The sequence below is a fragment of the Zosterops lateralis genome (assembly GCF_965231275.1).
Source record: "Zosterops lateralis genome assembly, chromosome: 1".
NCBI lineage: Eukaryota > Metazoa > Chordata > Aves > Passeriformes > Zosteropidae > Zosterops > Zosterops lateralis.
Genome location: NC_139762.1, coordinates 90788026 through 90813517, shown reverse-complemented (window position 1 = coordinate 90813517; position 25492 = coordinate 90788026). Strand labels below are relative to the sequence as shown.

The following is a 25492-nucleotide window of genomic DNA, read 5'->3' as shown; positions in this document are numbered from 1 at the left end:
CAAATGAAAGAGAGAAGTAAAGCAGCTTTTACTCTTTAGTATTTACTCTTTCTTTGGACCCGCACTAGATCCTCTGGGTTGGTAGAAGGGTTACAGATGACTTTAATGGCCATTCATTTTCTTTCTTTCTGGAGCATCTGCTGGCCACCAGAGCATCCCAGCAGATGCAAGTAAGAGTTCTCAGTTTCAGCTACTCCTGGCGGGCCGCCTGCTGAGAGCTACAATGGCAGGGTTTGAAAGCAGGCTACAGATTTCAGGAGACATTTGGCTCCCACAGTCTCTAATATTTCAAATTGAAAGGAAAGAAATTAAATTTATTTAAAAAATAGTAGGGGAAACAGATGGGCCTAATGATATTTAGAGAACAAATTGACTAACAAGTTCTGACCTGCATTAGGCTGAACACCCCCAGAAACTACTGCAGCCAATTAAATTCTTCATTTCACATCCACATTTGACAAAGTTCTCTCTAATCCAGCTGTTAGCTGACTGAACAGCACAATATAAACAAAACCCCATAAACACATCTGTTAATGCATATATACATATGCAGAAAGAAAAAAGAATGTGATTTGATTTTTTCAAAACGTCCAAGAATTTACAAAAGTCTGCTGGAGTGCATGAATTTGAACCAGACATCTTCACCAATTCCATGCCTATGTTACTTCCATGTTATCATCTGAATACTAACACCACTCCCCCCTCCACCAGTCCACCCCATACTCCTCTGTGTATAATTTTGGACCAAAGTATTTTCCAGTCCCTTCAACAGCAGTGTAATTGATGAGAATGGATATTAAAGAAAAACATCTACATCTGTGCAGTCGAGTCCAAATTTTCACATAAATTTCATTGAAAAAACATAGGGACAGAGTAACTTTAAAAGACAAAAGTCTGTCCTAAGGAAAGGTTATATATTTGATGGCCACAGCTCTTACTTAGTTAACTAGTCACTCAGGTTATAGTACCATGCTCACCTTGGATTTTCACACATAATATAGGCATTCCTTCCTGAGTATCCTTTACATCCCATCTCAGTTACTTTCACACAACTCTCACTTACCAGTGACCTTGCATTACTATTGTGAGTAACTTTTAGAATTGTATATCTATATACAGTTGAATGTGTGAACAGCCCAACTAACAGCTCAGTAGTATTGATAGGTTCTAGGAGCAGTCCCACACAAAAGACAATCAGACACCCAGAAAAAATATTTATTCTCCAGTCCTGTTGTACTTACATCTATCTATTGAGGATATACTCAACACATCCGCGTGCTCAGAGAGCTGTGTCAAGCCAGATAAACATGATTTTGTTCTGGGTTAGTTATTTAAATGAAAACTTTAGGCAGTTATAATTGTTTTAAGCCAGGCATTTCTGTCAAATTCAAAAAGATGTAAGATGTACTCAATCTGTTTAATCTATTTATGGGTTTCCTCTAGCTGAACTTAAATCTATAATTCCATCTTCCTCTATATCAGAAAGAGTTTACATCACAAACAAGACAACATTTATTTTTACTCCTGCAGCTGCAATAAGGAAAGAGCATTTCACTTTATGATAAGCTTTGCAATGTCTATCCTGAATTCTTCACAGTCAGCCCTCATTTTTATTTTCTGAAATAACTTGATACAACCTCATCCAGTGAACAATACAGGTACTAGCACAAAGACTGGGACTTGTCCTGAAGGACTCTACTGGCTACACGCCTCCTTACTATAAAATGAACTTTTATTTATTTATTAGTTCTGTTTCCTTATTCTAAAGAACTTCATACGAATTTGAGGGCTTCTCTCATATTCCATGTCTATTTCCTTTCTGTGAGAGCCTTTGATGAAGGAAATTGATGAGTCCTTTTTTTGAGACCTAGCTGGCTGTGTCAGCTTCTATTCATGTCTGCTGGCTTCTTCAAAAGACTTCACTAAGTTTAATGACTTGTTCCTTCACAAATGCTATGTCAACTCCTCCTCAATGTAGCATATCAATTTCTAATCCTACTCCTGATTATAATTTTTATCAGTTGGCCTACAACATTAATTTACAAGTTTAAGGTTTCTACTCTGTCTTGAAAATATGGCAAGATATTTGCAACATTTTGCCCAGATATCAAAGAAGTTCTGAGCTAATGATTACATGCTGTTGTCAGTAGTTCGACAATTATTCTTTCAAGTTGCTATAGAAAAGCTGGGAGAATAGATTTTTTTTCCACTGATTTATTTCTGATCAGTTTTCCTATTTCTACCAGGAACTCCAGTCACTCCTCAGTAAGTTCATCAAAAGGGTTCTAGCACAGCAATCTCCACAAATCCTTCCACTAAGAATTTTGCTGAACAAAGCAGGAAAGCAATCATTTAATCATTCTATATAGCCTTATTTTCTTCAAGTAATGACCTTCTATTCTGCTTAAATATTTTTTCCCAAGACTCTGTGGCAAACTTGGTGTTACCGGTATTTACAGAAAGATTTATTATTCTTTTTTTCATTAATTGTAAGATGCTTTTTTAGACTGCTTTATTGTTTCTACATTTAAGTTACCAGACATTATGACCTTGTGTATTTTCCCTGTTTGGATATAATTTTATTTTTTTGAAAGATGTCTTCTGGCTGTTTTTTCATGCTGGTCTTTTCTTTTTCAAGTCTTACTTGATGTGTGGGATGAAATTACTCTGTGTCTCACATATGAGGTTCTTAATACTCTCTAAACCACCTGCCAAGATTTAACACTCTAAAGTTTTCTCTTCAGTCTTTCTTTAAGAGGCTTCCTCAATTTAATGTTCCTTTGCTTTGAGAAGTTGAGTACCACTCTACAGACCTTTTTTGGTTGTTGCTTCTTCAGAGCTATCAAAACTAAGAATGATTTATTTGTAGCTATGGAAAACTCTTTCAGATATCAAGACTTTGGAGCAGATTCTGTGTGCTATTCAGGATGAAATCAAGGGTTAAATCTCTGTCTGTGGGTTCTCTAATCTGTTGAATTACAAATGAGTTAGTCTGAGCAGCACATTTGTCCAGTTTACACAGACTTTTTTTGGTTTTGCAACGTTTCTGAGACCCTCAACAGTCAAAGCTGACCTTCTGGCTTGCTGTGTAGTAATATGTGTCTGGAAGCATTGTTATACACTTGTAATACATAGGAATTCTGTCTCATGCACTGAAATTATTAATTTAGTAATATGAATTGACTTTTCTTTAACATACGGCATTACTCTGACACCGGCCTACTAATCCTTCCTGCATATTGGTATTTTTGTTATTGCAACATCATCAAATAAGGTTTCCTCATATTGGTTTCTGCATTTTACATTTATATCAGTGCTAGAAGCCCGAGTAGGACATGTCTCACTGATGTATTTTTCTCTTCTGTGTCTTCTAAAATGGCATCTCATTCATATTTTTTCCTCTATTTCACATTTATTACCATCCCAGGACAAATTAGGGTAAAACCTTAAATACTGATATTCCAGAATGAAGTTTATTTTTAAATATTGATCATGCTATCATAAGTATGCATAAGAGGAAACATCACAGAAATAACTACTTAATTGTACTAAGACATCAAGGAATGCAAAGGCTGCTGCCCTGGATAAAGGTTTTAAAATTTTACAAGAAATATTGGCATCCAGTGTGCAAGGTACTACTTTCATTAAATCTAACACTAATGCAAGATCTTTTTATCTTGGGAATTATAAAACATGGTCCATTTCCCCTACAAGTTATTATTTATTAAACATTATTACTGTCTACCTTCCAAGGCTACAGAGATGCAATGTGTTTCATAGATATTTGTGTTGGGAGAAGATAAGCCAGTCAGAGGCTTTCAAGCTGAACTCTAGAATAGAAGAGTTACTACACCATAGAATCACAGAATATTCTGAGCTGGAAGGGACCCACAAGGATCACTGAGTCCAGCTCTTAAGTGAATGGACCATACAGGGACTGAACACACGGCCTTGGCATTATTAGTGCCACGCTCTGACTAACTGAGCTAATTACAAGCAAGAGGTGAGTGTGGGTGCATGTGTACACATGGACCCTTTCAACTGTACTAAATACATTATTGAATTATGATATGGCTATTGCACAGACTCCACTTTCTAAAGGATTTTGTTGCTTTAGACTGTGGTTTCATTCCAAAGCAGCTGAGCAACTGAAATTAGAGTGAGCTGGTTTTCTAAGTATTTTTTGTCTTGTGGCTGGATTCTCCTTGGATAAGAGTGAAGCTCACCTGTAGCAGGTCATTTAAAATATCTGTTTTTAGACAAAGGGATAAACTCACTCTGTGACCCTGCTCTTAGAGGAGACACTACCAGAACCTTTCCTCCACACATTTGGCTGTTTTCAGCAAATCTGTTGCGGTCCTATGTCCTTAAGAGCTGTATCTGCTTTAATTTGTCAGATTTGACTGAAACAGGCAAAGTTTGTTAGGCAGTAAGAAAAAAAAATTTGCACAGAGCACCCTAGCATATAAACATTGCCTTCTTAAGAAAGCAGGTCAAAAAGTAAAAAATGGTAGCGCCTTGCAAAACTCTTTTACAGCCGTATCCATAGAAGCACCATAATTCCTCATGGGCAATAGAGCCCAGGAGCCCAGCCAATGAGACAGTGAAGGAAGGATGCACTCCAGTTCACATGACTGGGAGCAACTTAGTCTGGCAGGAATCTAGCTCAGATCTGAGCATAACTGTAGAGCATTTTGATTATGACAAAAAAAGTGAATTATGATGAAAAAAAGCAAATTCTTAGTTTCAGCCTAGCAATATCTTAGTGAGAAAAAAATGATTGGTCTCTCCATTGATCTGAAAAATTAGCAAAAGGAGAAATGTTACAGCCAGTGCAACTAGGAAAACATATGAATAGAGGTAACATTATGGTTCAATTCCCTTTTTTTCTGTGCTGCTACTTGAAGTTGAGAAGCCCTTTTTGTCACCAAATGCTTTTGCATTATGTGAAAATCAAGCCTACAGCACTCTTAGGAAATATACATAGGGACATCATTAGAGTTCTTCTGCAGACCAGCATACAGTTAGGGAAGTTTTAACATCATCCCTGCTTTGGTCTTTAACCTCTTTTATCCAGCAACTTTATTATCCATATACCATAAACTACTCCCCCTACTGATGACCGGAGGATCTGGATGCTTTATGGTTCAGTCATTAAAACTTTTAACATGTTGTCTTATGGCAGCCACAGATGTGCTTTTCCTAGAGAAACCATGCCTGAGGGGTCAGGATGCCATAAATGGGTCTGAAAACTGACAGACCCACATCCCATATGATTCTGTAATACTTTCTGTAATGACCAGCAAGTCTTTAAAAATGCCTTCACTTCCCTTTTATATTTAGATTTAGACTGCCTATCCTCAGCTTATAAGGCATGAATTGCATAGACTTTGCAAACAACTCCAGAAAAGGAGCCTGGATTTTTAAGTTCTGAGTTTAAGAACCCTTTAAAAAAGTTCTTGATAATTTACTGCTGTTCCTTCATTAAAATGAACTATTTCGTGACTCATAGCAAACAGCACAGGACATTACCAATCTTCAGGCTTCTTGTCTTGGTTTATGAAGACACAACTAACAGAGGGCCGGCCACCTGATGGAAGCCAAATGCAGAACTATCACTTAGGAAGCTGATGAGTATTCATAAACAGAACTCAAATGGTTCATTAGCTAGAATGACTGATTGCATTCATGACTTTGGAGCCTACATTTAGTTTAATATTTATCACTTGGATTAGCTTTAACTGACAGAAATAATCCCTTTAAAATTATTTCACAGAGTCAAGTGGGACAAGAAATATCCACTCCAAAATATTATTGAAATAAAACAGAAACTTGCCACTAGTAGTGTTTATGATGTGGCAAGCATTTTTCAAACCCAGAAAAGATAATATATGCTCAATCAAACTTAACTAAAGAATTCACCATTACACTTTAAAAACCTAAAAATTAAAAAGGAACATAATAATAATAACAGCAACAACAATAAGAATAAGAGCAGTAAAGACAATTTTCATTTGCTTTTACACAAGAGTTTTTGAGACCTGAAGAGGTGTGCTTCAGGAAGCAAACTGCAGTTCACTTCACTGCTTTTATAGTAACATATTTTATGCACATACAATAGTTTAATGACTATACTTGCTAGCATGATACTTTTACTTCCTTCCCACCCCAAATCCATTAGCTTACAAAATATTCTGCATAATTTACAGTAATAGCTAAAAGCTCTAACAGTAAGTACAAGTCAATTCTATGCTGAGGGATCAAAATATCAAACATTGTGATGTGTGCATTCAGTGAATGTCACTTTGCATGGGTTTATATAATTCCAGGAGAATTTAAGTTCTTATGCAAAGTTCAGGCAACTGGTGTGCAGCCCTATGGTCTGGAAAGCCCCAAACATGGAAAAGACACACTAAGTTTTTAGAATTATACATCAGTTGATCAAAGAATATACACTGAAAACTTCAAATGGAAATTGCAATCATTTAAAACTACAGTAAAAATTGTTCCTCAAATATATGGTATTTATGGTTTAACCTCACAGTTACAGCTGCTGTCTATGGACATTTTACTCAAGTGAACCTAGTAAGAGTAGATAGCAGGATTTTTAGTTTAAACTAAAGTAAAATTTCTTCTATCTGAGATTATTTTAATTGGATTTTGTGACTATTTGTCATAATATGTTTGGATTTAGATGAGCAGAGAAAATGTTAATATTGACAACTGAAATATCATGTACAATACAATTGGAGCAAAATGAAGTAAACAAGGCTCTCAACAAGCTGCTATGTCTTCAAGCTATACACACATAGATCAGAAGAGTCTTCAGAAGACAAATTTCAGTTACATTTCCTATCTTTTATTGACAACTATATTAGCTGGGAAGACTTTCAGACTTTAGGGAATGACTGAGACAAATCTTTTCAGACCATAAAATTATTTCCTCAAAGAAATTCCTTGCAGTCATTGTTCTAGGTTATAATTTGTAGAAGTACAAATTATACTAAAAAAGTAAAATCTTCTCCTAATAAAATTCCAGGGCTACACTCCAAAATAAGAACGAAGTAAAAGCAGCGGAGTAAAATGGTATATATTTTCTTGCAAATGTTAACATCAGAAGAGAAAACTACTGATCTTTTTCTTACTGATTGCCAAGTATTGGAGACGAGACTAGATTGTCCTCATATTATCTAGTTTTCAGATATCACCAGTTTGGAGGAGATGAACTCTCAAATAATGCAAATCTACATATGGATAGATGTCTTTTTCCTAGGTATGCATTGTTGCTGCCATGTTTCTTGCTGTCTATGTTTCTTGCTGAAGCTCTACTTCAACTCCACTTCTAGAAACCAACCAGAATGTTGCAAAGTGTGTACAGCTGGCATTAAGCTATTACCTCCTGCCTATCAAAACTGCTTGTGTGACCTTTCTGGGAATACCATTAAAAGAGGAACAATCAGTATGGGTGCACGCACATAAAATTACTGCAAATAAATATAGCGGTAGGTAACATAATTCCTGACCATCTCCACAAAGAATGCAGTCTAAGCAGTGACCTCTCCTGCACTTGTCTTGAATGAGCTCTTACTGAAATCCACTAATGGGTTCTGATAATCTATTATTTATTGCAACAGACTCTAATAGAGAGTCTTAGCAGAGGCCTCTCCTGTGTTTACAACCCTTGCAAATAAAATGTCTCACAAGTGACAGAAACGTGGCACCTGAAACTACATACACAATTTGTTTTGGTTGCAGTTATTTCTTTTCTATTTGGTTTTATAAACCAGATTCCTTCCTCTTCCAAAATATACATCTTTACTTGCTTTCTTTAGCTTAATGCATCTTTAGCTTAATCTTATGGAAAGTTTAGATACTGATACGCAACCGTAAGTATTACTTGGGCTTGAGGACATACCTCCATGTTATACTTTTCCACTGTCCTCCTCAAAGGATCCACAACCTGCCAGCAAATCAGGATACAAAGATCAATCAGTAGCATCCCTCCAACTATCCCCAGTAGCTTCTGGTCTTTAATGATCTGGAGAGACAGAGAAAAAAAAAAAAAAAAAAAAAAGCAGGGAAATTCCCATGAGCCACAGACAGACCCTGTACAGGTTTATTCCTATGTAGGGAGAAAAACACAGGTTGCTAATAATAAAGGTTTTTAACAATGATCAAAGAAAAGAAATATAGAAAGATGAAAGCAAGACAAATAATTTTAGTTCATTTCATGGTTATTAGAAGTATCTGAAGTGCCTTCCAACTTCTAAAAAGACTACTGGAGGACCCTTAAACATTATATTGAAATCCAGGTTTAAAATTAACTCCTGGAAAATGAGAAAAATATATTCCAGCAAGCCACTACTGTGTTTATGCATGTAAATATGGAAAAATGCTCATCAGCATCTCCGAGTGGCGGGTATTGAGGTAGTTTTCACTAAAATTTAGTGCTTACTGTTTCATAACCATCTTGGATGTGGAAAACACAGAAGCTATCAGATGTTTATTTTGGAGGGGTTTTGTGTCTATATGTTTAATATTTGCCTCTGTTACCCAGGGAGCAGGAAGAAATTATGTATTTTTTCTATATTACAAAGGTCAGAGGCCTTAATACACATCTAGTGTAAAACATGCTTTTAATTTTGCTTGGGGTCTAGGTTAAAAAAAAGAAATACAAGAGTTGCTGATAAAAATAACAATCCAAACCATGTATTAGAGTCTATTGTAACTGCATGCAACCCCTATGTCATTTCTACTGCTGTACACATAGCAACACAGAAAAAACACATTGCAATTACATTATTTCAGTTGCAAAACTGTAAGCAAGTTGAAATATCAGACTTAAATTAATTTTATTTCAGTGTTCTTGAGTCTATGGTCATGGTTTCTTAATTAATATCTACCTCTATTACTAAGAACACTCATCCAATAGGCAAAAGCTATTGCCAACTTGCTTTAAAATGGACAAATTCATTTTTTTCTTTCCCCAAGTTTTCATTCTGGGAAACAGTTGACTTAATCCAAATGAAATATTCAAAAATATTAAGCCTGAGAAGCTTAATAAAGTTGTGATTATTTCAGTTCAATTTGATGAAATTATTAGGATTTCAAAAATGCATTAAAAAGCCAGAAGTGTCGGCTAATCTTAACAGAGGCAAGGTTAGTGTTCCTGCATAGAATAAATTGTATTTGCATTGCATTCTTATCAAGCTGAAGGAAATTATAAAAATGACAAAAACTTGAAATAATGTAAGAAGAACTATAGAAAGTCTTTTTTTCATATTTCTTGGTATGATATATTTTCTATTTTGAAAGATGTTTCAGCAACATTGTGCATCATTTTTTTGTTAATCTGCGGATTTATTTTATAGATAATTTGGAATAAACTAAGAGTAAAATCGAGGCTAGAAATCAGAATGAGCTAAAGGATTCAATACGTTATTTTCATTTTCTGAGACCAGTTACGCAAATCCATGTAGATACCATTGCCATAAAAGACTGGAAAGTGATGCTTTCCACATGTTTGTGGCAGCAATGAAGCAGTACACCCATCTCAGGAGAGACAGCACAGGCATGTCTGGAGAGGGCAGGTGAAGGGGGAGGGTGCAACTTTCATGGTGATATGTCTTGCTGCTGGATGATTTGGCAAAGAGAACTTTGCAAGGAAAAGGTGTCCAGGTGTGCTGTGCAGGGGGAGAAAGACTGTTGAAATGTGTTTCTTCATTAAGCTAAAATGAAAGCAGGTATTAAACAAAGATTCTCTGACACAGCTTGGTCTCTTGTCTTCTGTGGGAAAACAGAACTATGTCTGACCTTTTAGCTGTTTATCAAGCAGCAATCAAAGCTGAAAAGGAACAGGTTAGCCTTTGTTAAAACGGCCCATGGTTTTTTTAATCTCTTTTTGAATGCCTGTAAAGAGGCCTTGGGTGAAACATACCTAATACTGCTCCTAGTATGAGTAGAGACAAGGAAGAGAAAACAATGGGGAGTCAAGTCCATAGAGAATTTGGATTTAGATGAAATGCTGACACCTTAACTCAGATTTCTTTTCCTCCCTCTTAAATGGCTAGGTAATTTATTGTATTGGCATTTTTCAGTTGGTCTTCCTTTTAACTGACGTAGTTTATTTTACCGAAGTTGGTTGTTGAACAATTATGTGTTTAGCCTTTCTCAGTAGCCAGTGGGCAGTGACAAAAGTCTTTAAAAGACAATTGATTCCACCTATGCTGGGTAAGAAGAAAGGGTCAGAAAAGTTAGTGTTCTGAAACATGTCCCCCCCTTCCTCACTATCCACTCCCCAAGAGGAGGTGAAGACAAGTAACTTCAGATAAAAATATGCATTTGACAAACTAAAAGCAACGTGAAAGCATCTTGCCAGAAATGTCCCCTCTGCTCTCCTAAGACAAAAAGGCTCCTTGAAAAAAACGCCAAAATATCTGTGATAAATGTGGCATTGGGTAAAAATTCGCAATAAAAGAATATAGAAATATATATTAGATTGGTGTTAATATAAAATGTGAAAAGGTACAAGCCAGGCTTCTGCCGTCCTGGGACAAAGAACAGGACAGGAGCCATCAGGAGGAACAAAGACACTGGCCAACCCAGATAAGAATCGGCATCATACCCAGAACAGATAAATTCCTCCCTGAGCGAAAAGAGAATTCTCCGCCGAGGAATACACATTGAAATAACCATGGACCAGCGAGCTCCATCCGCATGTGAAAAGAACCTTCCCAGAATACTATCTGCAAAGTTCAACAAAGCCGGGAAGCCCATCCGAAAATTATTTGGACTATTTGCCAGAGTATTCCAGGCACCTGTTTTGCCTTGGGACACGAAAACCCCTATAAAACCCCGATCTGTGATCCGCTCCGTGTGGATTTGGGAAAACTGTACCTTAGAGTACGGACCCCTCATCCACCCAGCGTTGTGCTGCAAATCCTATTTGTGGTTTTCTCTCTTTATCGGTGATTGGGACTGTTTTATTAATAAATTGTTTTTTTATTAGTCCGATTTTTGCCGTTGCATTTATAACATATCTTATCTTTCTAATGAAAACAGTGCACATTTTACCTAGGATAGGTAAGCAGCAGCCCAATGTTTTCCATATTTTTATGGACTATCTTCTATTGAAAGTAAGGTTGCACTGGATTCAGATTTACCAACTCCTGGTAATATTAATCAAACTGGTACAGCAATGCCAGAAGCAAAAAAGTGAAAGGATATTATTAAAAGCAGTCATACTGATAATCCACTCACAGAATCAAAATCAATAACTTCCTATTCATGATCACATTGCTAATACGATCACTTCTCCTTGCTCTTGTACATCTTTCACTCGTACCTGACCTTGCAGTATTGCAGATCAGCATTTTAGTTCACTTGTAAGTTTTGTAACCAGATTTTGGACAGGTAGTTATTAGAAAAAAATAAAATTAGAGATACAGCAAACAGTGGAGCTCTTCATGGATACCTCTTAGAGTAATTTTCCCTGCATTACTCTGCCCTTTTCTGGACAGAAGGGGAGTTGTATAACAGCAGCTGCCACTGGCAGTAGGTATTCATCCCTTACTTCTGCCAGGCAGCCAGGAGGAAGGCAAGCAAAAGAAAGCCCATAAGATAACCTAAGTGACCTACACCACTGTGATGAGCTCTGTAAAACACAGTGATACTGGTGCTGCTGCAGGATGGGAGGGCTGAATGCAGGGCACCTGCGGCTGCCTCCCACACCCATCACAGAGCTGGTCTGTCCTCAGCAAAACCACTGCTGGAATATAGCTCTGAAGCAGAAGTCTCCACTAGAATGTTTTGTTTTTCAGAACAAAACACTGAGGTTCAATTATTTTTACTTCTGTCAGTCATTAGCAGCTTGTCCTTAAAGAGATTTGCCCTGAGAAATGCCACTGGTATGTCATTAATGGCACTTCTAAAAGGCTTGCTGCTCTCCCCCTTCCACCTGCAGGAAGCCCAGCTTTCCCTCTCCCCAGCCATCAATCCCACCCACTAGAACTCCTTAAATTCAGTACATTCACTCCTTGGGAAACACCAGATGCACTGAAGGAGTCCTGACTCAGATCTTGCAAATCCAACAAATTCTCTGTCTGACAAAAGATAGTCATGAGCTACTGAGGCTCCTCACAATCAAAATTTTGTCATTTTTCTTTAAGAGGAAAGTTCTCATTTTTTCCCTTTTCATTTTTCTTCTAGCAAACAGTAAATCAGCCTTTGGAGAAATACATGGTAGCTAATAAAATCCATTTTTGCAAGTGCTCCTGAATCCTTGCTGAAGCCAAGCTCTCACACAGCAGCATCTGTGAGTCATATTTTCTACCATCTGTGATTGGATAGGTGAATCTGTCTCATCCTGGCAGATCTGCACACTGTTATAAATGCCATTGCCATCAGTCTGGACTATATATCTGGATATAAAGAGATCTGTCCTCAAAACAAATTCACTCAGAACAAAAGCTGGTAGGCCATTTTCTTCCCAGCAACATCACTATATGAGTGAATCAAAATTATTCTGAAAACTCATGACCATGAAGACAGATCAAAGTCTTTACTCTCCACAGATCTCACTGTTTGATCATAGGAGATATAGAATCTGTCTAAAGCTCTGGGATAAAGTTTCTGCTCATGGAAACTCTTGAGGATTTTCTAGAACTATCACAGGCTGTACCACCTGCCACAGTAATTTCAAATGTCCATTTGGTTATGATTGCACAAACCTTTTGTTGGGCTTTTCTTCATTTGCTTTCTAAAGCATATCCATTGTGTCCTGGATGAGTCTATCATCCACCAGTTTGTGGAGTCACCTGGCAATTCGGCAATCAACCTGATTAAAAATTAGGTTTGTTCTTTATAGTTGTGGCTATGGAAAACTTTGTTATTTCTTGTCTTACTAGAAACCAACTCTGAAAATGTTTATGACATAGACCTTAAAGCTGAACTCCACTCTAAACCATAAAGAAAGAGTCTTATGTATGAAGACTTATCCTTTTCTCCAGGATGTAACATTAGTTTTGTACTCTCTGATTTCCACAAACAGATTTCCAGCATGACCTAAGAGTTAATTTACTCCTGTCTTTTCTCCCAGGTTAGTTTCCTTGTTACCAGGTCACCTACCTTTGTCAGAATAAAATATCTTTAAATTTATAGCTATATTAGCTGAATTTTTGTTTGTTTTTTGGGTTTTTAATTGAATTCATGAAAACATAGAAACGCTTGGAGTGATTTTGCATTTATTCATAGGTTTTTATATAAATATATATTTTTTCTTTTTCACTTAAAATGTAGAATTTTTTTTTTTTAAAGAAGGCAATTCTAGTTTCTCTTATGTAGATCAACCCTATCTAGTCTAGCCAACAGATTAGTCCCTTGCCTTCTGGCTGGATAAAGACTTAATGTTATTATTTAATTTTTTTTTCGGTTGTTTCTTCCCCAGACTCCTGGGATGAAATCTGTAGAGAGAAACTCTTTAAAGGATTCCTCTGTGAAGCTTCCTAGACCTTATTCAATTAAAGGAATATCATTGATATCAATTATAAAAGCCCTCAAAAATCTGAAACCGAATATTCTTCTCCCTGATACGTATAGAAATCCTGCTGATTGGAGTCCTCCCTCTGAACTGGAGGGAAAAGAAAGAAAACAGAGTTTTCAGGGAAAAAAAATTGTAAAGTCTGTGAGCTTGCAAAAGGGACCATAAAACCACTCGTGAACTTGCCTTCAGGATACTCCCTCCATTGCATAAACTAACCTTTCATTTCTCTCAGTATGGTTCAGGGACACCTTTGGCTTGCTCACTTACATTAAGTGGGTAGGCACAAGTGGGATGGTGCCAGGAGGTTGGGGATGCAAGTCAGTGGTGGGCGGGTGAACTTTACCCTATGTGGGCTGAAGGAGATTCAATCTTAAAGTTATTAAAGCTATTAATATTTTAGAGAACTATATTGTAATACATTCTTAATTTCTATTGCGCAATGGAATGAGAAAAAAGGGCCATTGAAAACACATTACGCATTGTTCCCAATAACTCCACAACATTTTTTTCAACAGCTATTATGCATACTTCCTATAATAGATTGTATGATTAGTATTGGCAATGCCTCAAGCTGCAACTGCATTGGTTTTAATGAGTGAATGCTAACATTTTAAGAAACGTTTTGTAGTCTTAAGGATTTTGACCAGTAAGTCACCATGAGTAAAAAGCTAAGTTTTATTCTCCTAGAAGTATTTTGACTGATTTGATGGAAGATTTGTATATCTACTTGTAAATGAAAAAATTGCATTTCTGTTTCCTGTGAGGATCTACTGTGACACTGTAGTCCAAGAACCTGGTGACCACCTTTCAGGATAGGGGAGTACTTTCAGATAGTGGCACTCCTGATAATAATGGACAATTGGATATGATGAAAAAGCTTGGCTTTTAGAATTAAATAACTACAGTCACTAGCCTGCTAAAGCACATATTTCTAAAACATGTCTTCTTTGGTGACTCCTGTTTAGGATAATTGCATCATTGGGCAAACTCACTCTCCCAGTAACGCTATTGCAAATGGGGATGTGTTGACTCTATGCCCTGTTGCTACTGATTAGAAGACACCTTTCCTCTTTCCCAACTCATATTAAAAAATGTGGGAATATCCTAGTGGTGATGTTCCCTAGGGGAAGCAGAAGATAGAAACTTTTCAGAGGTTAGAGATGGAGAGAGAATAAGTGATGGGTTAAAAAAAGTTATAAAAATCCTTGTTTTTGAAAGCCTGAGCCTCAGTTATGACTACAATGCACTAGAATTGTAGGTGGTTGTTTTACTAACATTGTTAATCCAACCATCATGAGCACACAGAGTCAAATGACTATTTTCAAAAAATTCTTTTGAAAGGACAAAACCAAAACACACATTCATCTAAAAATGGCACTAAGAAATCCAACTTGACAGCACTAGAACCAACCATTCCTGGGGGTGGTCTGGAGAAGAGTCTTAGAAAAAAGCCTCAACATTGTGTTAACTTCTGCTCACAACCATAAGTAAACCAAGATGTGCTTTGAGAAACTTGCATATACCACCAACACAGCAGGTCAAATCCACCTTTGAGGTCAAATGCACTTATTGAGTCCAAGATCACATGGGCCATAAATGTAAAGGACTTTCTACAAGAGGTGCAAATTCTCATCTTTGGCATTGAAAGGAACTCAGATCTTCAAGAAAAATAAATAAAAGTCTCCTCAAATCCTTCATGAAGGATTTGAATCCTTGGGAAGAAATATTCTGATTTTGTTTGATATAACATTAAAATACCTAGACTTTAATATTTTCCTTAATGAAAAATTCTCTGGGAAAGCATTCTTCATCGTTACCAAATAGCTGGGAACATCAATGCACTTGATTACATTTACAATCCAATTTCAAGCTATTCAGGAATAAATTGCCTCATACTGTATAGCGACATGTTCTTTATTTCTCTGTCATCCAATAGTCTCATAATACATAGAAATTATGGTTGTAGCACCATTTAGGAGCACTTACATTTCACATAGAGTTTTCGTTGTTTCTGTCACTGTTGAGGTTTACCCTTATCAAGCTGTACCATGCAGAAATTTCCATACATAAATTACTTCAAAAGCAGATTTTTCTCCTAGATGTACAGTTCATTAACTCAGCTTCTTTTTGTGACATGAGCTTGAGATTTAGCTCCACATCCCATATTTATATGAATGTAAATTTTAGAAATGTGATTCCTGTTGTTCCTTGGTTAGTATTTTGGCTGATCAGCTCTTATGAAAACCGGGATGCTTATTTTATATCTAAGTTCGGATTCTAAGATTACACTGACTGTTTTTAAAGCTTTGGACTTAAAATTTACAGTTGTAGCTATTTGGGGGGAAAAATCAAAATAATTTGGTTTCCACTTATATCACTTTAGGAAGTACTGTATCTGTATATTAATAAACCATAAGCCATACCTGAATAATTTACACTGCCCTGTAAGTATCAGAGATTACTTGGTCCAGTGGTAAATATTCATAATGAAAAAAAAAAATCCTAAACATAAGCAGATTTCAAACTGTCTTCTTTCTTAATCTCAAAGACAGAACAATAACACTGAACATTTCTTTAGGTATCCATATGCTAGTTCATTTTCAGCAGATGGTCCCTAATAGATTGTTGTACTGTTGGTATGGTTACCCAAAGCAAATTTGTGGATCTTGACACATCTCTTCTCCAGACTTATGATCTCTCATATATATTTAGTAGAATACAAGTGTATCCTAGGGGAAATTAATCATATAGCTTTTTGTTATACACACAAAAAGCCCTACTGAGTTAAAAAAAAAAAAAAACAACTTGGAAAAATATAAACATTTACAGTCTGAAAACTGACCTGGAAAAATATTTTATAACAGAATTTACAGAAAGAATTGTTTAGATAACACAAACTACATTTATGCTAATTCAGAACTACTTCTACATAGGATTTTAGTGAATAAATGAGATGCGGCCTGTGAGGTTCTGACCTAAACCCTCGGTCAACGTAATCTGGAGAATTTTGCTTCATCTATTTTTAAAAGATTAAGATAATGGGTAACTTTTTTAAACCTCTTCAAGACTTTAGTGAGGAAAAAATACAGATTGTAATAAATTCTAAATTCCATAAGCTGCTGGAAAAACTTATGGAAGTTTATAGCTAGAGATGACACTCATTGTATAAACTTCCTCACAGAGGTTTTCAAGTGAGGAATGGGATAGCAATCAAAAGACCTTAGTTGAGAAGAGAAGGCAGCAGGACATAAACTCATAACTGTGTAGCCTCCAGCTGCTTTCTTCTATCTCTCAATCCCCCAGGGGCACTATGCAATCACAAAACCTGGCAGCTTTCCTGCAGCTGGCACCATGCAGGGTAGGGGCAGACAGCCAGCTGCTGCACACCCTGACCTGGGGGATGAGGATTGGGCATTGCTCAGAGTAGCCTATGTGCCCTGATCCCAAGAAGGAGCCTGGATAATTTCTTACTCCTCCCAGTTTTCTATGCACCTGTTTTTGAACCATTAAATGTACTGGTTATTGGAGGTGGGAATGGCCAGATTTGTGTTAAAAAAATGGAGTGTGAAGGCAATGAGCTAAAATGTTTGAGCATTCCTGCACTGCTTCACTCAGGTAACAGATTGGCTTCTCAGAAACAAAACAATAATTTGTGAAAAAATATGCTCATAGAGATTTCTACAGCATAATAATTCTGGAAAGTAGTTATTTTTCTTCATTTGGCACTTGATTGTCTTATACATGGGACCACCTTTCTCAAAACCCTTACTGCCTTTTTCATTATGCATATTTTCTGGTTATAAGTGAAAAAGATTGTAACATAAAGCTGTCTCTTTTACTGCCCAGAGCATGGAATGGACTCACTACATTTGCCCCATGACAGTGACATCCTGTAGGAAGTTAAGGCTTGGCTGGCGTCCTAATAATCCACACAGGGGAAGAAATGTACATTGTAGATATCCTCGCAAGATGTAGTTTTTCAATTATTGACTTTTTAGCCACAACATAAAACTTTTAACGTTTTCATGAGACCATTCTTCATAAAGAAAATGGAAAGAGGATTCAATTATAGAGAGAGCTGAACGCATCAGCAAGAGGAGCCTTTACATGTTTGCATACCTCATCAGCTTGAGCTAAAAGAGTCACTAGTAGCTATCAGGATCTGTACAACTGCATAGCAGGAAGACAAGACACATATTTTGCCTGTAGGTTATATAGATACATAGTAATAGAAAAAAGAACAGTAAAATTCCAAAATCCTGTGTACCGATTTTATGCTCTGCCCACACTTCTTGTGCAATCATTTTGGCCAGTCCTAATTTCAATTTTTTTCTTGCCTCTTTCTCCACTATCATTCCTGCTTTCCTTTCCTAGACTGCATCCCTACTTTTCAGGCCTCCCATTCTGCCTCTAAATTTCAATCTTGATCTAATTTTAAACCAGATCTAGTCCTTTAATTACAGTTTGCCACTTAAGTACCATACTCAGGTTCTGCATTCTATCATGCTCAGTTCCTTGATCACTTCTTACAGACCTTCCTGCCTTTGCTTTCTTTGAAAATTAGCTTCCAAGGGAATTTTAATCCAAATTCAGTCTCCCTCTTCAATATCTTTTCCCAGTATATAATCACAAGATTTTTTTTTTTTTTTTTTTTTTTTTTTTTTTTTTTTTTTACTCTGGACAGGCTTCTCTCTTGAAGTCATTAGCAGAAAACCTGATTTCTCCTCTTCAGTCTCTTTCCTGCTCCCAATTGCTTGGCCCTGAAGTTCCCTTGCACTGCCCACTTACCTTCTCCTACTGTCAAACACATAATCTGTACAATCTCCTACCCACCTTTGCAAGGAATGAAGATCTTAGTTGTCCTCAGTATAGGGACCTAGTTGGCCAAGTGGATGACAATAAATTTGCCAGATGGCACCCTGACAGGCATAGATAAGTCAGGTTAGACTGATTAGCCATTTTTGTCTGTTGTGATTGGTTGTAGCTTTCTTACTCCATGACGTTTACCAATACAGAGAAAAGCTTATGAATTATCTTGAAGGAGTAGAATAATGTTGGCAAATCTATAGCAGCACAAGCCTCAAGAAAAGAGACTGCTCTACGTCCCTTTTGTCATTATATTCTATATTTATCTTGCAACAACTTTGTCAACATAAAGACATATGCCACCAGAAGTCTACAGTGGTAGAAATAGCTGAGTACAATGATAATATTTTCAGTGAAAATGGAAGATAAAATATCCCTTCTGTGATGCCACAGTTGAAGAATTAAGTCCAAACAGACAAAGCCAGAGTGTATTCTGTCATGGGTAAGACAAATTTATCATGGCAGCATCAATGGAGTTGTATTGTACTTTCAAATACAACAAATTCAACAAGGCAACATTGTGATCTAGATCATCTTCATGCTTTAGTGCAGCCATCTACAAATGGCTGAATGTTTGTCTTTGTAAGAGCACAATTTATAAACTTTATGGAGGCTTTAAATACCACTGCTCTGAATTTCTTACTATTCTGGTATTTATCAAAAGTGCACGGGCTTTATTTGGCATGCAGGAGTTGTGCAGGAGCAGTCACAGTGCAGGAGCAGTCACTGAAGCAGTCACTGCTTCAACACCCCCAAAAACCCAAGATAGTGCACAACCCATGAAAACAGACAGCTTCTCATCCTTCTAAATTTACCAGAAGGGCTGGCTTCTGTAAACGGTTCAGCTAGCTAAAGCTTCCCCAGGACACCACATGCTCTCCTGCCACTGATATTCTCCTCTCTCTCTTCTTATCCACTGCCAGCCCTCCTGTTGACAAGGGAAACAAAAAAAACAGTCCCCACCTCTCTCTGAGCAGAAGACCTTCTGCAGCCCAAAACAACAGAAAGGAGATGTATGAAAACCAGAATTTCACCTCAATTATAACTGTTACAGTTATTTTTAATACTAATTCTATTCCACTTTCCATTATCTCCGCTAACTACTTCAAAACTCAAAAATAATTTATTTCCCCCTACTGATTTTGTCATTTCCATTTGACAAAAATTGATCCCCTTGCACCCCTCTGTTTCCAGCTAAAACTAATGCATTTTTAATTTGCTTCCTTTGAGCCCTAGCATGATCAAAGATGGTGGCAGAGCTCTGGGAATTTTGCAAAATTTGTTCTTAGCAGTCTGATAACAGAATGCATGTATTCTGAATTTTATTGTTTATTAAGTTCCAGTAACAGAGGAGTGGATATATAAAAGGGTGAAAATAAAATAGACTTTTGCAAGCTTTATAAACAGCAGTTAACAAGAATCTTCAACTAATTCAAGACACCCTAACTCATTAAGTTCCACTTTCTACTGCAGTAATATGGACTGTATTATTATCATTATTATTTAAAAGTCTGTATATTTTCTCACACTGAGACAGATATCCACAGATCTCTTCAAAAAGCCACATTGTACACCAAAGTACAAACTTGCCCTATCTGACGAAGATAAACAGGTTTACTCATCATAGTCTCTCCCTTACTTAACACCCACTTTCAAGAAATGAATTAACCAATATTTTCAAAAGCCACACAGAGATTCTTTCACTCTGTGAAGAAATTTCACTGTTGGCAAACATTTTCCTGATGAAAATATTGAGGATGACAGGCAAAGGTGGTATGCCTAAAGGTCATACAGATTTTACTGTCATACTTATAAACAGGTAGTAACTGAAGTGATCACAAATGAATAGGATCCACAGTACTTAAATAATTTTGGAACTTTGTACTCCTCTAAATGTAATGCCAGTCTGCTCTGTCATGGCACAACTAATTCAGAAAACAGTAATGTTCTTTTTCATGCAGCACTACCTTTGTGCATTTGTCAGTTTAGATATTGTTTGCAAAAATTTCTATTTTCTGTGCATCCATAGAAAGAAAATACTTTGGCTGTAAACTACATCTGCAGAAAATGGAAATGTCATTCTTGCAAGATATAATTAAAGAATGCCATATTTTTCAGTCAACTCCTAAAAACACTTTTATCTATCCTGGCAAATCAAAGACAGAAAATATATGACTAGTAAACACTTATCATGGATAGCTGATTTGTTTTACATAAAGAAAACTGTTGTACTTCATGATTCATGCTTGTGATTTGGAGTGACATATCTAAATAAAGAATTCTTTAAAGTTTACAGAACATATGTGTTATTGACTTAATTCCAGAATATAGAAGAAAGTGGCCTAATAACCTTTCCAGTTTCACTCAGAGCAAAGCAGCTCATTGGTCATAATCCAGATGTCTGAAAGTTTATCTCCCTTATACTGGTCAGTGTCTTTTTAACTGATCTTAAATAATTTTTAACATCCAGCTATGAATAATCAATTTCAATTTGCAGTTGGTGATGTGCCCCTTGCAGAACAGGGGCAATAAAGAATTTGAGGATTGTTTAATTAACAGACAGTTAAATTTAATATTGAGTAGCAGCTTGCAGATCTAAAATGTAATGTTTAAAAAAAAAAGGAAGCAAAAACTTGGTGACAGTCCACTGAAGTACCAGGTCAATCCTATTTGAAATAGTGTGTATTGGAGAAATATAAAATTCTTGAGGATAATAAAGGTTTTGAAGTAAATGATTTTGTGTGTTAGACTGTCATGTCTTGTGTAACTTCACTAATTTAAAATGATTTGTACCAATACAAGTGAGAACATATTTGCAATGTAAAATTTAATTTCTCAGAAGGGTAAAATCCTGGCTCATCTTTTTTTAAAAAAACTTCAATATAGGAAGTGTAAGATCCTTGGAAAAAAAAAAGCCTCTAGTATTAAAAACTGATATGCTACAGTGGGCTCTTTGCACATGTGCAAAAAGAGGGGTTTCCATTTCACTCAACTCAGAGTATCCTGGTTTTGGTATAGAAATTTTTTATAATTTTAGTTAGTTTCAAGATACTCTGTATTTATTCAACATTATTTTTTACAATGAATGATAACAAAATAGAGCAAACCTGACATGACTGAATAGGAGGGGGAAGTACTAGGTGGTTGTGTTGTTGTGGTGCCACTGTAATAGATCCCGTTCCAGACACAGCATGTAATTCCTTAATAACCTCAGACAGAAATCCTCTTAGAAACTAAGTTAACTCTCTCCTTCTCTATCTAAACTACATTCCTTCTATGGGAATGATGCATCCCATTGTGAGAGACTCCCTACATATTGCAACTGTGGAAAAATAATATAATACAACAAAAAAGAAAAAAAATAACAATAGATCCCTTTTATGACCACATATAGGCGAAAACAGAGAAATATGAATATAACTCTTTATTGGTTATTAGAATAAAACTATTCAGATGCACGTAGGAAATGTACTTGGCACTTCTGCTCACTCTATAACAATATTAATTTTTTCTGTTTTATGCACATCTCTTAATGCTTTTACCAGCAACATGTTTTCTATTCAGTGTTTTTCCAATTTTTTAACAAAATCATCCGATAAATATTACTTCATGTATGAAAAGAAGCTTAATAGGAAAAATACAATGAAGAGCTGCACTACTCCTAAGCTGAGCCTAATCCTTTACAGAAAATGTGCTGTACCAAAAATGACAGAGACAACTATTGTGGTTCAGTTCTGATCAGTCTTAGAGTAAACTTATGGAATTTCACCTATAATTAGAAGTTGGAAGCTATAAGCAGCACTTTCTCTTGCCTCCTCCTACCAATCTGTGAGAGCCCCGCAGGTAAAACCCCTGTCCCAGCAGACACAATCAGAAAACATTTCATTGAATGAATCTACCAGAAGGAGACCTCTAGATGCTGAAGCAACATACTAAGAGAGAGAAGAGATCCAAATTCATTTTGACATTTGTGCTGGTTTTACATTGATTGACATTTAGTGAGGAGCGAAGAAGCCACCCACGGAAAAGATTTTCCTAAGAGAAGCTGCTAACAGTTTCCTCCATACCTGACAAAACCAATCAGTGACTGGTTTTGAATACTGACACCTTGTTAAACCACTAGAAAGCTGAACATGCCTCTGTGAACACACATATTAAAAACAAACCAACCCCAGGAAAGCTCTCTTCTTCTTCCAGCCTGGGAAGAGGCAAGAGGCCAGTCTGGCTTCCTCTGCAGGTCCTGCCAGGGGCTGGTTGTTAATTTAACATCTTGTCCCTGGGCTGGTTCCCCCCATTCCCCCAGCACGGTCATGCCTGAGACCCTGGCACAGCCCCCAGCACAGTCTGAATCTATCCCTGAAACTGCCTCGGCCATCATATCATGACTACCCAAAGGCCCCAGGTGAGATAGGGACTCTTTCACTGCGCAGGTGAAACTTGCAGGACATTGATTCTCTCTCAAGTGAGGGAAAAGGACAGAGTGAAGACATGCAGAGAAACATGAAGACACCAAGGCCAGTGAAGGAGGAGTCAAGTCCCAGACGGGAGGAGAATCAGCAGAAGTCTTAGTCTTAGGCTGAAATTCTTTTCTAAGGCCATGGCGATGGACTTGATACACTGGAATATCCCTTTAATTAATGAAAAAAAGTATGAGGAGATGGAGTGTTCTAATTGCAGATGTGAACAAAGGCATTTGTGCTGAAGCAAGTATATGTCAAAGTAGCTGTGATCTCAGGAAAAGCTTGAAGAGAGAGAGAGATGGGAGTGATGAAGACCCTCTGCCTCCAGGAAAGAAGATCTCTGTTCCCAGAGATGAAGATGATCTCAGAGATAGATGACTAGAACCTTTGCTTTGAACAGTTCATCCTTAAGATGGTACCCCATGAGTTTGATGTGGCCCATGAAGGCAGCTGTGGGAAGGCTGTGTGAGATGGGAGAGACTTCAGGATTGCCCATTTCCGGGTGGCTGCCACTCATGAGAGCTGAAGTCACTAGAGGACTGTGTTTTCTTGCAGAGAAGTCTCAGCAACATGGCAGAAGAGACTTCTCTCCCTAAGAGAACTGATGAAAGACTGTTTTAGAGGTGGTCAACTGATCTAAGTCCTAAGTTTTGTCTCTATACATTGTCAGTGGGAAACAAAAGAAGCTTGTAGGGGGAGGATAAGTGTTCTGAAGGTTTTAGTCTGATTCTTTTTAATTTTTTTTCTTTTGTTTTAGTTCTATTAATAAAATGCTCTTTATATCCTTTAAAGTTTTGAGCCTGCTTTGCTCTTCTCCTGAACCTATCTCACAGCAGAAAAGGAGTAAATAATTCTAGCGGGTGCATTGGCATTTAGCCAGCACTCAACCCACTGCAAATTTGCAGCCAACTCCACTGTCCACCTCTTATTATAAAGACTGGAGGGCTGATGCTTGACTCCAACTCTCAGAGACAAAACAAAAAAGCAAAAAGCCCTAATATCAAACTATTCAGCATCTTTGGATGTGACACACAAACAGTCAGCACAGTTATGGCCATCCAGGAAAGATATGAAAACAATTAAAAAACTGTATTAAGAGGTCAACAAAAAAAGAGTTTATTTCCCCTCACCTTTTTCTTCATTTTTACATTTTTGAAAATCGCATGGACTCTCCACGTTTTTGCAAACATTGCTCCAAATGCAGTTGTGTATCCCACTGTAAGAATCCATGTTCGGACCTAAAAATGTATATACATAAAAAAAGGACAAAGTTACTTCGATATCATAATTTCAGACAACTTTTTTTGTCAAGACCCTGAGATAAAAAAAAATCTGAAGAACTTCACAAAACTTGGTATTTAGTAATTCCTCATTCACTGCTTACTTGCTTTTTTACTCATCTGTCCATTCCGTCCCTAATTAAACCAAATCTGGATGCTGAATTAACTATCTCTTTCATATATAAACCCATAAATCTCTTAAAATATTCTGCTTTTTTAAAAAATTTTATTGTGTTCTTGGAGATAGAGGAAAGAACCAATGGAGTAACTCAAGAGACAGACTAGAAAAAGCACTCAGGGAGATAATATTAACAGCAAAATTTTGAACAGAAATGAACAGAGAACTAGAGATGTAATTATTCATACTAAATGAGAAAAGATTGCACTATGTGAGATATGCAACACTCAGTGAAAAACCTGAGCATTCTGGAAATATAAAACCAACAGATTTTAAATTATCCTATGAGAGAAAATGGCAAGACAGGAACACAGTTTTGGCCAGCAAGCCTCAGGAACAATACCTCAGTAAATGATAATAGCTGCAAATGTGGCCTAAGAAAAAGGAGATGGTGAGCTTGCACAGAGCAATGGTATAATAGGACCTGAGCTGGCCACAGCTTTGACACATACAAACCAGAAGATTTTAAAGCTAAAATAGAATTTATGTCTTTAGCTTAAAAAAGAGACTGAATTATTTTCTTAAAAACAGAAAATCTTCAAATTCACCAAGAAGGACAGAACACAGATTAAAAAAGCCTTTTCTGCAATTCCTCCCCTGCCCATAGCCTCTTGTACACAGGCCCTTGCTTTCGGACTTAGTTTGAGCTAGAACAGTGACCTTCAGAGCTGTAGTAAGCTCTGCACAGCCCTCTCTAATTCCTTGGAAGTTTCTGTTTTCATTGCCATGCAGGTTTGGCTGTTTGAAAGCCTTTTTTTCCCTGCACAGGCCATTTTCTTCCCAAAGATGGATCAGAGACTAGAAAGTATAGCAGGTAGAAGACCATTTGAGAGGCACAGCATGGACCTGAAAGCCAACAGCTGAATCTGAGAGGCTGAGAAATCACAAGGAAGAGGATTAAGAGACTCCACACGCACCAGCCCATAAAAAGGGGGACTGCACAAAATTGAACAAAGCAGCAAAAAACCAAAGTACTCTACCTTGCAGATGAAAAAAATGGGGGGAGAGACAACAGTTAAATACAGGGAAATGAAAGCCAGAAAAAAGGAATGCCTGCCTTCTTTTGGCCATGTTCACCATGCATGCTTGGCTAGAAAAGCTGTTTCGTGATATAAAAACAGAGAAACTAGGATGTTCTAAGAAGGCATTTGGGAAATATTCTTTAGAG

General features: G+C 37.0%; 1 protein-coding gene across 1 annotated transcript in view; it reads right to left on the bottom strand.

The window, feature by feature from the left end:
• GABBR2 (gamma-aminobutyric acid type B receptor subunit 2) overlaps positions 1–25492 on the bottom strand; it is a gene marked incomplete at both ends in the record, with an annotated part of 453856 nt that overhangs the window by 118961 nt on the left and 309403 nt on the right. Inside the window, 2 exons of the mRNA XM_083878236.1 lie at positions 7916–8038; positions 23997–24104. Coding sequence (XP_083734362.1) covers positions 7916–8038; positions 23997–24104 — 231 coding nt within the window. The remainder of the gene's footprint in view (positions 1–7915; positions 8039–23996; positions 24105–25492) is intronic.